General features: G+C 46.1%; 1 protein-coding gene across 6 annotated transcripts in view; it reads right to left on the bottom strand.

Annotated features, from left to right (window-relative positions):
- Nucleotides 1-9,980: 9,980 nt before the first annotated feature.
- The window catches only part of Ddi2 (DNA damage inducible 1 homolog 2), a 44,560-nt gene continuing 36,156 nt past the window's right edge, over nt 9,981-18,384 (bottom strand). For 5 of the 6 annotated variants that reach the window (XM_027951937.2, XM_027951936.2, XM_071617374.1 and 2 more), the window contains one exon: nt 9,981-18,353. In XM_027951937.2, coding sequence (XP_027807738.2) covers nt 16,534-18,353 — 1,820 coding nt within the window. In that variant the 3' untranslated portion in view covers nt 9,981-16,533. The remainder of the gene's footprint in view (nt 18,354-18,384) is intronic. The other variant, XM_071617376.1, reaches the window with a different exon arrangement.

Here is an 18,384-nt window from a genome sequence, read left to right as displayed (position 1 = left end):
CCTTCAAGTTGCTCCAGGTTCCTGGTGACCCTCTCCACCTCCAAAATACACCCTCTTAACTTCCCCTTCAGGTCTAAGGCCCTTCCTACCCAGATCCCACTTTTTCAGACCCACTATCTGGAGAGCCTCCGCTCCCGCATCCCCACCTCCATCCCATCCCAAAATCCACCAAATCTACACTTAGGAATTCTCAGTCTCCTACCTGGCTCAGTTCTCTCATTTGGTTCCCAAATAGATTTGTCCTCACACATTCATTAGTCTCTTCTTGAATTCTTAGCCCAGTTCTGAGATCTGGCTCCCCAGTCTTTCCTTGTCCCTTCTCAGGCTGTCTTATCCCTACAAGTTACCCCAGCAAACATCTGAAACTCCCACAGGTCATCCAAGAGGGGCCCCGCCCCACATACATGCAAAAGATTCCCCATTTCTTAGTTTTCCAAGGAAGAAACCCAAAGTGGTGATGGTTTGTTTTTGTGAGACTGGGGGTTGAACCCAGGTTTTTATTTTGTGACAGGCTCTCACTAAGTTGCTTAGGGCTTTGCTAAAGTGCTGATGCTGGCCTTGAATTTGTGATCCTCCTGCCTCAGCCCTGAGTCACTGGTATTGCAGGCTTGTGCCACCGCACCTGGCAGTTATTTTGTTTTTATGTGACTGGAGAAGGGGACAAAATAAGCTTGGGAAAAGGAAAGAGAAGCTCTTCTTAGGAAGCTGGGATTGCTGCATTCATTACCACTTCTGGGCGAGGACAGAGTTGCCAATACCACCAGTGATGAGGGCCGGCGTGCGCCAAGTACACTGGGCTCCCATAGCCTCCTGTGGCCCCTCTTGTACAGATGAAGAAGTTGAGGGCCGGGAGTTAAGTCATTTGCCTGCAATCATACCACAGTTGGTGGAGCCCAGACAGCAACCCAGGCATTGGCTCCAGAAAACATTCCTCTGCTTTTCTGGGCCTTTACATTTTTACAGATTATTCTAGGAGGCAGCCCTGGGGGCTCAGGCTAACCTTTATAGAAAGAATCAAAGTCTCTATAGTAACAAAATTACTTATTCTTGTGTAAGAATAAGTAATTCTTAGGGCTGGGATATAGCTCCATTAGTAGAGTGCTTGCCTCCCATGCACGAGGCCCTGGGTTTGATCCCCAGCACCAAAATAATAATAATAATAATAATTCTTCAGACTGAATTCAGGAAAATAAAAGATGGCTCTGTGGAGCTGGGCAGAAGGCAGAATAAGGACAGGTGGAAATTGAGGCTGTAGTTCCTAGGTAGGCAGAGGAAAGATTGAGGGCAAAAGACAAGTTACTTTGAATGACAAAAGAAGTCACCAGGTGTCTAAAGGTGTTTGTGGCAAGGAGAAGGGAAGTGTACCTCCCTTCCCTCTCTTTCCTGCACATCCCACTCTGCACATCCCACTCTGCCAGATGCAGTAGCCCTGGCTCATGAGGACCCACTCAGCCCAAAGTCGAAGCAAGCTTTGTGATCCTTCTCTGCTGTGAATCAAGCCACCTTCTGCCAAGCAAAACATTCCTATGATTGGCTGTCTGTGGCAGATTCAATAGGTATTTTTTATTTCTTGGTTATATACCTGGGGTTTCTACCTGGTCTCTGTGCCACCACACCCAGAGGGAGTGACATCTCTGCCATATTGTTTTCATCTGCATACATTGGGAGATGGTCCCATTCAATTTTCTTTTGGGGGGGAAGTGGGTACTAGAGATTGAACTCGGGGACACTTATTTTATTTAGAGACAGGAACTCACTGAGTTGCTTAGCACCTCACTTTTGCTGATGTTGGCTTTGAACTCGCCATCTTCCTGCCTCAGCCTCCAAAGATGCTGGGATTACAGGTGTGTGCCACTGAACCCAGCTCCCCATTCAACTTTTAACAACATTGGGAGGGGGCTGGGGCTGTAGCTCAGTGGCAGAGTGCCTGCCTTGCATGTGTGAAGTACTGGGTTCAATCCTCAGCACCACATAAAAATAAATAAAGATATTATGGCCATCTACAATTAAAAACCAAACCAAAACAAAACAACAACAACAACAAAAAAACACAACATTGGGAGGAACATGCAGTCTCCTTGCCTCCAGGGTCTCTAAGGTTTGCACAGGTATGTGAGTGTGTGGCAGAAGAGAAGCACATTTTAGTCCGACAGACTTCTTGCAGGGAAGGAAAAGAGGCCAAGTTTGCCTTCATATGCAGATAATTGTTCCATGTATAGAGTTCAGACGTCTACTAGGGATCCATCCTGTTTGTCACAAAGAGGGCAACTGAAAAGCACAAGGTGCCTATCCGCCCTGTGCTGGGAGTCACTTAGCCTTCAACTTGAAGCCCATTCATTTCTTGCACAAGAGTTCACCAGTCACATGGGACGCGCATGAGACTCTGAGTCAAAGGCATCAAGAATCAAAAGCTTCTGCTGATTCATGACAGGGCCTCAGGCAAGTCACCGGCAGTAGTTCCCAAATCGGTGACACAGAAACATGATTTTGTTCTTGTTTATTCTTGTTTTTAAATATTGTCTTCCCCAAGTCACATAGTGCTAAATGCCATCAGGTGAGGAAAGACCCCAGAGAGGGGCACTGGTTCTCTTTATTCTTCTTTCCAAAGATGTATGTGTACTACCTCAGAGAAGGAAAAATAGGGGAAGAAAATTATGGCAGCTTCATCCTGCCACACCCCTAAAAAGTCATTGGACAGAATTGTTTTTTTTTAAATGGGGGTGACCAGGGTGTAATTTGGTGGTAGAGTTTTGTCTAGGGTGTGTGAGGCCTTGGGTTCCATCCCCAGTAACCAAAAAAAAAAAAAAAAAAAACACGGAGGAAAGGAACTGATTCCTCCCTTTTCTCGCAACTCAAGGCAAATATATATTTGTGTTTGTAGAGGAAGGAGGGAACACAGACTTGGGAAGCTGTTTCATCCCCACTGGAGAGAAGACAAGCGGGGCTGGTTGTTATAACCACAGCCATCTGAGGTCTCAAACCTCATCCCCAGCACCTGAGCACAGACACTCTACGGTAAACCAAAGCAAGACTGTTGGAATCTAGGCTACTTTACTTTATCTAATTTTTGGTACTGGGGATTGAACTCAAGGCTGCTTAATCAGTAAGCCACATCCCCAGCCCTTTTTATTTTTTTTAAATCTGAAGACAGGGTCTCACAAACTCTTCTAATTTCCTCCTGAGTTACGAGGATTTCAGGTGTGTGCCACACCCAGCCCTTTATATTTTTTATTTTGAGACAGGGTCTCACCATGTTGCTGAAGCTGGCCTTGCACTTTCGATCCTCCTGCCTCAGTCTCCTGAACGGCTGGAATTACAGGTGTGCGCCATCACATTGGGCTTGGCCATTGCATTTTAAATGGTTAAACATCCAGTTCTGCTGGACACAATGGCGCACACCTGTAATCCCAGCGGCTCAAGAGGCTGAGGCAGGGGGATAGCAAGTTCAAAGGCCAGCCTCGGCAATTTAGCGAGGCTCTAAGCAACTCAGTGAGACCCTGTCTCTAAATAAAATACAAAATAGTGTTGGGGATGCGGCTCAGTGGTCAAGTGCCCCTGAGAGTGCCCCTGAGTTCAATCCCTGGCACCAAATAAATAAATAAATGCCCAGGTCTTTCCCATCTTCATCTAGTCAGCATGATGAGCTGCTAAAAATTGGGACATCAGCTGTCCCCGATAACTTCCTGTCACAGAATTTGGAATAAAAGCCATGCTTGCAGTGGGGGTGGCAACTTTAGAATTAGTAATAATTTTTTTTAAGAGAGAGGAGAGAGAGAGAGAGATGGGGAGGGAGAGAGAGAGAGAGAATTTTTAATATTTATTTCTTTTAGTTATTGGCGGACACAACATCTTTGTTTGTATGTGGTGCTGAGGATCGAACCCGGGCCACACGCATGCCAGGCGAGCGCGCTACCGCTTGAGCCACATCCCCAGCCCGAGAATTAGTAATAATTTTTAAAAACCCTGTTGGGCGCTGTGGTGCATGCCAGATATTTGGGCAGCTGAGGCAGGAGGATGGCTGGCATCCTATCTCAAAATCAAACATCAAAAGACTGGTGAGGCAGCTCCAGTAGAGCATCCCTGGGCTCAATACCCACTACTGAAAACAGACAAAAACAAAAGCCACATGTTCTCTGGCCTCCAAGGCCTCGGTGGCTGATCTAGCCTCCCTCCACTGACTCACCTCCCGATCTCTCTGCTGATATGTGGTCACCCGAAAAAACCTTCTGATAAACATATTAGTCTGTTCACACCTGAGGGCCTTTGCTGAGAATGTTCTTCCCAAGTGTGGCCAAGGTCTGTAGCTGTTTGCCAAAGTCTGTACTTTGTACAGCAGTAGCATCCTGACCAGGTACGATGCTGGATGACATTTCCCAGTCCCCTTGGCAGCAGACATGGCTGTGCGAGAAAGTCCTCTCCAGTGGAACACGGTCAGCAATAAAATGATCCCAGCCTGAGTGGACGCCCCTCTTCCCTGCTGTTCCAGGTGGGAAGAACCAAAGGGAGGTCAGATTCACAAGAGGGAGGAGCCTTGTTCCCTGAATCACTGCATGGAGGAGAGCTGCCCACCAACCAGGACCGCCTGCCTTGGGCTACGACGTACATAAGATATAAACCTTTGTTGTGATCAATTTCCTCAATTTGGACTGGGCGGGTAGTGCACACCTGTGATCCCAGGGACTCGGGAGGCTGAGGCAGGGTTTAAGTCCCAGAGCAGACTCAGCAATTTAGAGAGGCCTGGTCTCAAAATAAAAAACAAAAAGGACTAGGGACAAGGGTCAGTGGTAGAGTGCTTGCCCAGCCTGCCTGGGGCCCTGGGTTCAACTCGAAAGAGAGAGTCGGGCCTCTTTATTCCTTCTGCCTAACCTAATATACCCTAAGCCCTCACTTGGCAGGAGCCTGCCCATCAGTCATCGCTCAAGAAGGCTTGCTTCTTGGTGACCTTGAGTCCCTCCCTAAGTCCCCCTTTCCACTACCTGGCATTCATTGTTTTGCTTGACGAGGCTCTCCAGAGGCTGTTACGATGCCAGCTCCCCGGGGACACCACCCTCGCTCAGTGCTGTGCCCACAGCGCCAACTCAGTGTCAGGCACATGTGACTAAATGTTCGTTAGATAAATATCTCCTGATTATTTTTTCTCTTTTTGGGGGGCGGGGGTACTGTGCTGGGGATGGAACCTAGGACCTCAGGGCTGATAAACATGAACTTTACCACTGATTACCTGTCCCCCAGCCTGACAATGAGTTTTTAATTCTTGGGATACAGAAAAATTTGAGTTGGCCACGGAAGTAAAAGATCAGAAAGAGAATCGAGAACAAATGTAAGGTTGCTTCTCTTTGCCCCAGATGGGGCCTTTCTATTCTAGGGAGACAATGGGTGAGGGGCTCTGATCACCATCTTCACAACCATTAGCAGAGAGGTACTGTTGTCCTAAATGAGTCTTACATATGAGTATGATAATTCTTTAAAAAAACACTGCTGGGCGCATGCCTGTAATCCCAGTATCTCAGGAGGCTGAGGTAGGAGGATCACAAGTTCAAGACCAGCCTCAGTAACTTAGCGAGGCCTTAAGGAACTTAGTGAGACCCTGTTTCAAAATAAAATAAAAAAGGCTGGGGATGGGCTTAGTGGTAGAACACCCCTGAGTTCAATCTCTAGTACTAATAAATAAATAAATTTTCAAAAATGCTATTTCCCATGGAAGCCTGCACACTTACTAACCTTCGTATGTCCCCTGTCTGTCTTTTAAATCAACCAAACTCAAAGTCAGCAGTCCTCAAGGGTTGGAATCTCTACACCTGCAAACTGACCAGGTTCCAGCCACAGTTCTGCCATTAGCCATGCCACGCCACCGGTGGCACAACCCGTTATGGCCTTTGAAATGAGGAAACTGAGGTAGTATAATGGTGTTCGTGGATTTATTTACTCAAAACACACTTAAGTGGCTACTTTGCACAAAGCATGGTTCCTGGGCACTGAGGATAGAGTGGTGGAAAGGACCCTCCCCTCCTGGACCTTACATTCTTTTTTCTTTGGTATTAAGGGGTTAAACCCAAGGGTGCTTAACCACTGAGCCCCATCCCCAGACCTTTTTTGTGTTTTATTTAGAGACAGGGTCTTACTGAGATGCTGAGGACCTCACTAAATTGCTGAGGCTGGGTTTGAACTTGCGATCCTCCTGCCTCAGCCTGCAGAGCTACTGGGATTACAGGTGTGTGCCACCATGCCCGCCTGGCATTATTTTTTATGTAGAGACTGAATCTCACTGAATTGCTTAGGGCCCACTAAGTTACTGAGGTCCGTGATCCTCCTGCCTCAGCCTCCTGAGCACTGGGATTACAGGCGTGCGCCTGGCCTGGCGCTGACATTCTAGTGGGGAAGAGAGTCGTGATGCCATGCAGAGAATGCCAGGTGGCAGTTGGTGCAGAGAAGGGAAGTGGTGTCGGAAGTGAAGGTGGCCACAATTTTAGATTAAGTAGCAGGAGAAGGCCTCAAGGGGTGACACCGGAGACTGGGAGGTCATGAGAAAGCCGTGAAGGCACCTGGGAAAGAGCGCCAGGCTGAGGACCAGCAGTTCCAAGGCCCGTGGTGGAGTAGGCATGGTGTCCTGGAGCCAGGGTGGCTTGGAGCGGGTGGAAGGGGGGCAGGAGGTGAGGCAGAGAGGTGAATTGGGAGGACTGGCTTATGCCTTGAGTGAGATGGGAGCCCACTGGGGGTTTGGAGGAGAGCCCTTAATCTAACAGAACCCAAAATGCAGGTGGAGAGAGGAGGAACGGGAAACCTGTCCCAAAAGTCCAGGACAGCGGGGAGGGTACCTGGGAATAGGCTTGTAGAAATGACCAGACTGCTAATATATTTTCAGGTGGAGCCGACAGGATTCAGGACAGGTCTGATGCAGGCGGCACGGGCTGGGTGATGCAGTACTGCTGGCTCAGGGCACTTTGGTTTCATATATCTGGGGCTGGGCAGGGAAAATTTGGCTGTTAGTGACTTTCTAGGAGGAGCCAAGCCACACTAGCTCTGTTGTTCTAGGACAAACTCCCTAGTCAAGGATTGGTGATTGGTTAATCCTATTAGCACACGACCAGCTCTGAACCAGTAAGAGGACCCACAACAATTTAGCCCTTCCTGAAAGATGGAGGTAGTTCGCCTTGCTACATATCTTGAGATTTAGATCTTTTTTTTTTTTTTTGGTACCAGGGATTGAACTCAGGGGCCCACAACCACTGAGCCTCACCCCCAGCCCTATTTTGTATTTTATTTAGAGACAGGGTCTCACTGAGTTGCTTAGGGCCTCACTAAATTGCTGAGGCTGACTTTGAACTTGCAATCCTCCTGTCCCAGCCTACCGAGCTGCTGGGATGACAGGTGTGCACCCTGACGCCTGGTCAGCTCCGTCTCTTCTTATTGGACACCAGCAAGTCCACATTTCCCAGCTTCTCCTTCCGCTGGCTGAGGCCAGGTCTGTTTGCTGATTTGTGTAAGAAATGAAAGCACGATTTCCAGGTCTGGCCCATAAAGACCCTGGAGCTTCGCTTCTCTCCTCCATCATCTCCAGTTGGATGAGAGAAATGGCATAGCTGCTGCAAGCCTGGCTGCTGAATGGCAGCATGGAGGACGCTGCCCTCCCTTCCCACTCTCCTGACCAGGCCCAGCTGGACTGTTGGTGAAGGAGAAGCAAGGCTCTACTGGTTAGGCTACTGATATTTGGGGTTGGTTTGTTCTAGCAGCCCACCTTAACTAGTACAAACATCTAAAATATGATATTGTGCTCCCAGGAGCTGCAGGCTGGGGCCAGGCACTGCCTAAGCTGCAGTTCTCCGGGGAGACTGTGTTCCCAGCACCCAGCTCCACCCCAGAAGGCATCTTCCCTCCTGCCTGCCTAGGGTTGCAAGTAAAGAACACCTCATTTAGGTAAAAGAGAACCCGGGAAAGGCTTTAAACAAAGACAGACTTATAGTTTACTTTGTATTTTTTTTTTTAAATAAATGCACTTTACATTTAAGAAAATTTTAAAATAGGGCTGGGGATATAGCTCAGTTGGTAGAGTGCTTGCCTTGCATGCATAAGGCCCTGGGTTCAATCCCCAGCACACACACACAAAATTAAAAAATAAAATATGATACTGGTTTGGTTGTTAAAAAGGAAATCGAGCCAGGTGTTGTGACTCATGGAGGATCACAAGCTCAAAGCCAGTCTCAGCAATTTAGTGAGGTCCTAAGCAACTTAGCAAGATCCTGTCTCAAAATAAAAATAAAAAGGGCTGGGGATGTGGCTCAGTGGTAAAACATCCCTAGTTAAAAAAAAAAAAAAAATCTGGGCTGTGTGTACAGCTCAGTGGTAGAATGCTTACCTAGCCATGTGTGAGGCCCTGGATTTGATCCCCAGAAACACATACACACACACACACACACACACAAAATTCCCTTACTCTTACTCCAGTTAAGAGAGAAGTTTGAAATAAGCCTTTGAATACCAAAGCCCAGTAAGACACAGCCCTATAGCAAAAATCTTATTAAAGTTTAAAGTTTCCCCAGATATATTTCAGATGAACTTGAGGCAGGTGCCATTGAGAGCAGAATGGCAGAGAGCCAGCAATGAATCAGGCTGGAAGGATCACTGGCATCACAGGTACGGTTATTACAAGTGTGGTTACCACCACGCAGAATGGACCCGAAGCAAAAATTCCAAAACTTACTGAGTAAATTGTTATGTCAAAGAAACCACCAAACCTTCCAAGCGTCTGGAGACCATCAGGCCCCTAGATGTGCACCAGCTTACTTTTTTTTTTTTTTTTTAGTTGTAGATGGACACAATATCTTCGTTTATTTTTATGAGGTGCTGGGGATCGAACCAGAGGCAAGCGCTCTACCACTGAGCTGAAGCCCCAGCCCAATAATCCGAATCTTAAAGCTCTTCATAGTGCCTTTCCGGTGTGATTTCTAATTGCTGGGGCCAGGGGCCAGTGACAGTTAATTTCCTGATTCTCATTTCCTAGTAGGATTTGCTACTGCAGTCCCTGCTCCATCACTGTCTATAGGGAAAGATCAGGTTAAGTTACCCGAGTTCAGTTGGTTAGACCATAGGAGTCGCAATCAAGACCGGAAGGAGAGGACAGGGTACCACTGGTGACTGTGACTTGTCAGTGGGATGCCAGGACTAAACATAGGGCCACGTCCTTTGGGGAAATGGTATGTGTGGTCTGTGAGTGAGGAGAAACTGAAGGACTACTACCTGACCACCAAACTACTCTGGTCTTCTGGGCACAAAAGTAGATCACACATCACAAGCCCTTGCAGTCTGGTATAGCCACGTGACCGAGTTGCAGCCAGTGAATTATGGGTGGGGAGGCCATGTTCACCACTTCCAGGCCTGGTCCACACCGCATCTCCTTCCCTGGCACATCAGCTGGGTGGTCATGTCCACGGAGGCTGGGAAGCCACATGCTGAAGAGAGCCGATCCTGGCAGCTGGCCTAGGACACTGCCTGCCTGCACCAGGAGGCCCCTCCCCAGGGCACACGACTAGACAGCTATCCAGCCTCTGGGAGGTCAGCTTAGCATCCTCCAAGCCCTGAGGTTAACACTCTGAATGACACTCCTCACATCTAATGAGCCCTCTGGGTGCTATTCTCAGCACTTTACATGCATTCACTTCTTGGATCCCAGCACCACCCTGAAGAGCCTTTGGCTTACAGACGGGAAACTGAGGCACAGAAAGTCAGGCAACTTCCCAGTCACTCCTAACAAGCAACAAGCTGGAGCTCACACCCAGCAGCCTGGCTCCAGACACATCTCAGTCACCACACCCAGGGCTACAGAGGGCACGTCTTTTGTATCAGAAGGTGGCTCTGGGCTACTCATTTCTGTTCAGGCACACAGTCACAAATCACAGTGCCTGGGTATAAGGGGCAGGGACACGGAGACAAGGACAAAAATGAAGTCACCACCTCAATTTAAAAGAAATTGATCCAACAAAAACTCTTATGATAAAAACTTTATTGTCTTAAATATCAAATGTTTTTACACACCACTTTTTTCTTCAGAAAGTTCCTATTAAAAAAGAAAATAAAGTGTTTTGATCATTTAGGGCTGACTTACATTTCAGTATGTGACAAAAATTCAAACTCAAAGGCATCTATTTTGCTCAGCTGCAGACAGATCCTATGTTCAGCCCTAAACCCTAAATGGCACAACGCAACCGACTTTGGGATTCCTGAGTTTGGTTCCCTTAAGTTCTCAAGAGTTTTCCTAACTCTCAAAACCAAAGCATTTGGGAGTGAGTGAGCCACTGGCAACCTGTCTTGCCAGCCTAGTTCTTAAGATGCAGTAGTCTCAAAGCTCAAAGAAAAGTCAAAATATCTTGCAATATATGAGCAACTGCAAGAATAAGGGAAAGAAAAGAAGGGTTTTCATTTTACTACAGCTTGCCAAATATGGCTATAAAACTGGTAAACGACTCCTTCTTGAGTGCAAAGACCATTAGCCCAACTTGCCACGAAGACGAGATTTGGAATAAAAACATAGAAATTATTTTTCATGATAGGTACACAGTGACAAGGCAAATTCAGTCAACGTGTTGAGTTGCTGTGTGGATCACCAGGATTATCTCAAAAGGATGATCAGGGCAGTGAGAACAGAAATCTACGCAGTCAGATGGTCATGTTTGGGATGGGGAACATAAACTCAAAATCTGTGGGGCTTTAAGGAAGGAGTGAGTGGTCTGGCTAAGGAGCGGACAATCAATCTGACTAGCTCTGGCATGAAATGCAGGTCCACCCTGTAGGCTACAGATGTGTTCCTTCAAGGTAAAACAAATTCTTGTAAAGAAAATCATCTCCGTTAGATGCATTTTCCCAGGAAAAAAATGCCCCAGCACAGTTCCTCCCTGTATGTAGCTAAGGAAAACCTTTGCATGGTTTAGAGAAACAGTTCTGTGAACGGCTCCTCATCTAGTGTTCTGTACCACCTCCCCATCATCTACACAGTAACTTCTTTAGGTAGAAGAAACATTCTCTAATGCTTACGCCCAGGGCCATCTCCTTGACAGGGTTCCTTCCATAAGATGGTGTCCTAAAACTTATTAGCGGGACCCTCTCCTGTTGTATAGCTCGAGGATCTGGATTGGTAACCAATAAACCCTTGGGAATGTTTCCTAGCTGTAAACCTCAGAAGTCACCAAGAGCTTAAGATTCAGAAATTCTACCTCTATGCTTCAGGACAACATATATTGTGACATTTTAAATACTGGGTTAGAGAATGTCTCTTTGATGGAGCGGTCCCGAATCCTTCGGTATATTAATCCTCCCTGCCACCCGGTCCCAAACCATCATTTGCTACACTTTCTGTTCTAGATTCCCATTTTCACATGTGGCACTTGGCTGCTTTAAAATAGCACTGTGCTCACTCCTGGGAGCCCAGATGGTCAGTACTCCAGAGCAGCCCCACTCAAGGGGTGTGGGAGGGCACTGTGGCATGAAAGGAGGTCTGGGCAGAAGGAAGAGGTGCACACGCAGGGTCACCTTTCACAAACTGACTTCAGTCCTGCCCACCTACCTTCAGCATGCTAACCTGACTTCTCAATAGGTGACCTCTTCAGGTACTTCTAACAGATGTCACCTTTTTTCTTCCTGATTTTGCTCTTAACATAAAAATTTAAAGAGTAATTCTAGGTTCACAGCATCTGATTCCACTATGAGCTTTCCCCTCAGTTGACTGAATTGGAACCAGCTGACTTTTAAAATAAAAAAGCATGCTATTAAACAAAAAATACGTCTTGCTTTTGAAGCTAAAATTTGCTTCGTGTCTCCCTACCAAAAGCTTCACAAGGGCAGGGTATTCCCATCTGTTTTAGTCACCCAAGTTCATCAGTGCCTGGCATGTGGGCATTTGGTGTTTGATGAATCAAGAAGTAGCAATAAATTCTTGTTCAACCTGATTGCATAGGCTTGAAGGGAGTAGCCAACTACCTTTCCAACATGTATGATTTGATGGTACAACAAAAAACTTCTAGGAAGTGCTTTTGGTATGCCTGATATAAAAACCTACGTAGCAACCCTCCTATCCAGGAAACCCAATGATGACGGTGAGCCAGAAAACCACATTGTGCCCTCCATCCCCAGGAGGGCTTCTTTCAAAACATTGGATTCCTGTGATATTCCCACTTTTATTCCCCACCAAAACTTGATACTGCTGCTATTTGGAGAAACTAAGGCACAAAGGAAAAGCAAGTACATCAAAAGGCCGCCCTAAGTTCTTCAGTTTATTCCATGAGCTCCTAGGACACTCTACAGAGTATAAAACTTGAACCTAGACTTCACCTCTAATTCTCAACGACAGGTTTTGAGTTGACTTTGTTAAGAGATATTGGCATTATTCTCAGGGGAACAAAGCCATTTCTCTTTTATAGACCAGTAAGAAGTACGTTCATCTTCTAGGATGAAAACTTGTGATAACTGTATTTCTATTTCAGCCGCAGACCACACTGTCACCAATCTCAAATGAGAAATTTTGGCCTTTTTGGCATTTGTGCTAGAGAATGCTCATTCCAGCTGGCATTCCTTATTTATATGCTTGTATTTTTTGGTGCTGGGGATTGAACCCAGGGCCTCATGTGCACTGCCGCTAAGCCACGCTCCCAGCCTGGTTAGCTGCCAATGGTGCTTGCCCCTGGTTGGAAATCTGAGCTGCACAGTCACCCTGCTCACCCCGGACCATGGCAGCTACAGGAAAAAGCATTCAGAATACAGTGTGACTCTCCAGGCTGGTTGCTTGCAAGGCAGTTTATTATACAGATGGTGGGCAAAAGCCACCATAAGTGAAGAATGTGTCTAGATATCAAAATTGCTTGTTTTTAATCTATGTAAAATCAACTGTAAGACATCTGTCAATCACTGTACGTATGATAGCTGACACATGTATTTATAGACATGAGCTGAAAAGTCAAACCAACTAAATTTCTATGGCTTCTGCTAGAGGCGAGAAAACTGGTGAGGGAAGAACAGACAGCTCTCACAGGAACTGGAAATATTGAAATCAGTCTCATGTGTCCTTCCTAGGCACCCCCCTGCTAGAGAAATGCTTTGGGAGAAAATGTGGGGACTAGGAGCCTGCAGCCACAAGGCTGCAAGATAGAAAAGTGACCTTTTTTGCTGGGGTGGAACCCAGGGCCTCACAGGTGCCAGGCAAGTGCTTCTCCACTAAGCCACCCACAGCCCCTGGCGGGAGTTCCATGCGCTCACCATCTGTGCAGCTTGTTTGACCAAGCAACTGGTGACCTGTCACTGGCTAAAACCTACGCTGCAGGCTGAAGGTTCCTGGGTGGCTGAGGCCTGAACAGGCACAAGTGGAAACAGTTCGTACTGCTGAAGAGCCCAAGGAAGAGCTGTCAGGTTACCAAATGCACCTTCCACACAGGAACCCAAGAAATAGCCAAGTTTTACAGGAAAACCCTCTGCTCTTTGGTGAAGAGACCACCATTGGAGATAAGTATTGGCCACAGAATTGAGCACTGTCAGTCATGTAAAGGAGCTACCCACTGCTTCTTATGGCTGTTAGGTCAGCTGTTGACCAGAGGGCCAACAAGGAATTTTTTTTTTTTTTTTTTGTACCAGGGATTGAACCCAGGGTCACTTAACCACTGAGCCACACCCCAGCCCTTTTTTATTTTTTCAGACAGTCTCACTAAGTTGTTTAGGGCTTTGCTAAGTTGCTGAGGCTAGCCTTGAACTTGCAATCCTTGTACCTCAGCTTCCTGAGTTGCTGGGACTGCAGGCAAGCACCACCATGTCCAGCCCAATGATTTCATCTTATTCTTAGAAGCCGATCTAGAATCTCTATATTCCTGGAGTTGGTTTTTTTTTTTTTTTTTTTTGCGGTACTAGGGACTAAATCCAGGGGCACCCTTACTGAGCTACATCCCTAGCCCTTTTTGAGACAGGGACTTGCTATGTTGCCCAGGCTGGCCTTAAGCTTGCAATCCTCCTGCCTCAGGCTCCTGAGCTGCTAGGACTGCAGATGTGCACCTCGTGCCTGACTTCCGAGTTCTTAAAATGCTAAACACTGAATAAAAATGGGACAATGAAGGTTCACTAGTGCAATGTTCCGTAATACCCTCTGCATGTTCCAGAAGTCACTCGAAGGCCCTAACAATGTCAACTTTATTTTTAGACAAATGGATAAAGATTTTAAAAATCAAAAGCAACTATGAAAGAAAATGACAAAAGGGACGAGGATATTTGGCAAGTGGGTTAAGCTCATTTATAGTACTCCTAATAACTATATGACTACAGGTCTATTTGATTTTCTCCTAAAAATAAATATACATATACATACATAAAAAGCTACTGTAATGAAATCTTTTTCCAGACTGATATTACATATCCCACTTGGAAGTAATTCCCAAATATCCATGTTGTAAAAACTCAGTGGCCATGGCTCACCAAGCAAGCTGTGAGCCCATCTTCCCAGAGGGCCTTTGGAGAGAAGTCTACTATCATCAATAAATTCCCACCCCCCCCCCACCCTGCGGTCCCAAGGATTTATAGGCTTGAGATACCCCCAAACCACTACCCATCAAGCAGACAAAGGGCCCTGCTGCATTGCTGCTGGAATTTGTCTCAATCATAGCACCAACTCCTCAGTACAATCACAGCTTGAAGAGTCAGCCGACAAACCCTCTGAGCAGTTTCCTAGTGCATCTCCCATCTTTGGTGTAGGGCAGGCAAAGGGTCCACAACATGTGGCTGTCGATAGGAGCACCCTAAGGGCAACTGGCTGACCTGCTGTTCAGGGCACCCTCTGGAAAGCAGTGAACCATGACTCTTTCCGTCAGCCTTTTGCTCACTTTAGAAAGGATCATGTATGTGACTTGCCATCCCCCTGCTGAACTCTCTCAGCACACATACAAACACAGCAAAAAGAAACTGGGATGGGGAGTCGGGAAATGCCTCTAAGCACCCCTAAATTAAAGTTCTAATCAAAAGCTCCTGAGATATGAGCCTCCATTTTGGTTGTGCTCAATGACTTGAATTCTGATGGGAAGAATGAGTTTTCAGAGAGAGATTTTTAGACAAAATCATTTAACATGAAGATCAGAAATCACTCTTTGAAAGCTTCTGGTTCAAACAAGTTGCAAACTATAACCTGAAGTCAGGGATTATCATTCTCAAAATTCTTTTCAAGAAAACCAAGATTTCAGATTCCTGCTAGGTCCAAGGAGAACAGTTTATTTTCCAGAAAAGTTACCTAAAACCTATCCAATAGGATTATTGCACAGTGGGGCCCACAGGACAATGACTTCCAAGGGCTAGTCTTTATATTAAAAAAGGCCACAATAAATACGTCTATACATTATGCCCCACTCTAACTTGACATGGTAAACATAAATATAAGTCTTGCTTAAAAAGAAACTCCTGAGGAAAGAAAGGGATGGAAAACTCTACCAAGGCCACTTGGGTCAGAAACTACAATTACTATTTTCACTGCCACAAAGGACAAACAGACTGACCATTCTAAGCACCAAGATGAACCAGAGACAAGGTACCTATCACACTTCAGTGTTATGCTCAGATCACAGTCCAAAGCGAGCTCTTAAACTTCCTAGAAGCCAGGTTAGAAATGAAGTAGGCTGCTGGCATTCAACTTGTTGGTGGAATCTGCCTTCTTCCTCAGTCATTAAGGGCTGAGATGTCAGTGAGATGCGCACAAACCCAATCTCTAGTAAGTTCCAGTGTTTACCTATTCATTCAGTCCTTGACATTTACAAAGGGAGCTACGATTGGGTCTTTCTTCCTTCCCTTTTTAAATCTGGGTAGCACCGTGTTTCACACTAACATTAATCCCTCCACCATACCCCATCCAATGTCGTAAGATACCTGGCAAGCAACTCACGCAGCAGCCTGTGATGCTCAAAGCAGCCTGAGCTTCAAACCCTTCTGCTCACCCTATTAAAATGTCAAAGCCTGAGTACACAAATAAAAACATACTGCTCTAGGAAATTAACTGAATTATTTGTTTCCTATTATAATTGGTTAATCATGACACATAGACAATGGGTATGATTCCAAACACCAAACTGTGTGGTCAAGTTTCTACACTGACGACTGAGTCAACAAGCCATCCCTGCCTACAGCACGGCCGCGGCATGAAGCCGGGCAGTCTCTGTTGCCTGGGTGGTGGGAGTTCTCATGGCTTCTGCTTTTCAAAGCATTCACTCTCATTCTAAAATGGTATGCTATACACAAAACCTCCATTTTATTCCAGAATACATCATCTTCAGAGAATAAAAAGCTTTTGTATGCACATTCTGCCAATACATTTAAAAAGGCCCAAATTTTAACAAGTAATATAGACAAATTCATCAGACAAGAGATCATAAATTACTTTGGCCGAAAAAAATCTTTAAAAAAAAAAATCTGGCTCAACATTCTGTTTGCAGGTCTCTACATGTACTGTGTGTGTGTATATGATGTGAGTGTGTGTGTAGGGAGCTTCGGTTAAGGGAATGGAGTACGGGCTAGCCCACCTTCCCATAGTTACGTAGGAACTACAATGTTCTTTGCTAGCAAAACAAGAAGTGCAAGGTCTGCATTTCCACCGACTCGATGCAGAGCCCCCAGAGCTTCCTGCAGAGTAAAGCCGGCGCGGAGAATCCGGTCAATATCTGTGGCAGGAAAGACTAATGGTGGAAGAATGGAGGGACTTGATGGATGGCTGGTAAGTGGCTCTAATTCGAGAAACGGCCTTGCAGCTTCAGGGCAGACATTTTCTCTGGTTTCAGGTCTGGCTGTTACTGGATTCTGTCTGCCCTGACCCAAGTCTTTAACCAAAATGAAACTGGATGGCGAAGTTTGCTCAGAAGTCTGACTGAGTGCATCCTCCTCACCTGCTACAAGTTTGGATGAAATTTCTGCACCTAAGGTACAGTGTAACTGATTAGATGATTCAGCTGAGGGTACAGTGACACAGCTGCTCTCACTTCCTGACTCCTTAGATCTGGGGACACTTTCCTTGTCAGCCAACAGGCTATCACCTGGACCCCTGAAGTTAGTATTTCCTACACCTTCTATTCCAGTTCCAGGGACAGTGCCCAAGTTTTCCATCTCCGCTGATACAGACCTGGCCTGATAAAAGGAGACTTGTGAACACTGTTCACTGTGGCTCAGATGCTCATTTTGGGTCCATCTTTCTGAAAAGCCCTTAATACCTGTTTGGCTTTTGGCTCCTTTTTCTGATTGACAGACAACTTCTTCAGACACACTCTCAAAAGCTGGCTTATTACTAATGACTAAAAGTTCATGAAGCTCTTTCAAGGCTGCTGTTACAGATGAACAAGACTCTTCTGCTGACTCCACAGAGTGGGGGTAGCTGCTACATTCGTTGTTTGTCCCAGACCTTTCAGCACTGCTTTCTGGGGGCTGTAAATCCTGAGTGGAAACAGAACTATTGAGACTTCCCGGCAAGGGGTTACATTTTGATGTTTCTACTTCCATCAGGGGGTTACCTGAAGGGAGGTCACATGCACCAACACTCTCGGGGCTGCCTGCTGAGTTAAGAACAGCAACTAGGGACTGTTCGACTACATCTATTTCCATAAGCGTTTCTGAATCTGTGCAGCCAAAGCGTCCTGAAAGTAGGAAACTTTCTTTTGTACTTTGAAGATCCACACTCTGCTGTAGCCCATCTCCTTTCATTGTAGTTTCCAAAGATATTTCTTGTTGGTCCTGTTGCCTCTCTTCAGGAAGTTCATGAAGGTCCCTCATGTCACAAAGATGTTCTTGGTCACGTGGAGCATCATGCTGTACAGCTTCATGTGGTTCGTTCTCTGGTTCTTCGTGAGGCTGAAAGCCACTTACTTGACTCAGGTTCTGATTTTCTGGAGGCCGACTCTTTTCACCTACAGCCACCTGTGACTCATGCATCCTTGTAGCTGTGACACATAAACTAGCTTCCTGTCTTGTGTGGAGACAACATTTGAGGCCCTGGGTGCTTCTTTCAGCAGATTTCTCCAGATTATCTGCAACAACTGCTTCTTCTGATGAATTATGCAAAGGCATAGCTGGACACTGGTCTGTAGAGGAAGCAGGACCAGAAAAATCTTGCAGAGGAAGATGTTCTCTTTTTTGGGAGTTTATCTGGAATTCAGCTGAAGCTTTCAAAGCCTTCACAGCTTTAGGTTCGATGCTATCTGGGTCACTGGGCTTGGTAGGGCAGACCGAAGCAGAGACAGAGCGAGCAAGACTCGTAGGATTGCCAATCTCAGGACTCCGTCCTGAAGAAGGGGCTGGATGGTTCAATCCATCTGAAGTTGGTAAGGATGACATTCCCAGTGAGGTAGATTCTTTACCACTTTTCTCTGTAAAAAAAGGGAAACCAATAAGATTAAT

Source organism: Marmota flaviventris, chromosome 10 (genome assembly GCF_047511675.1).
Source record: "Marmota flaviventris isolate mMarFla1 chromosome 10, mMarFla1.hap1, whole genome shotgun sequence".
NCBI lineage: Eukaryota > Metazoa > Chordata > Mammalia > Rodentia > Sciuridae > Marmota > Marmota flaviventris.
The sequence above is the reverse complement of the archived record's forward strand: the minus strand, read 5'-3'. Positions and strand labels throughout refer to the sequence as shown.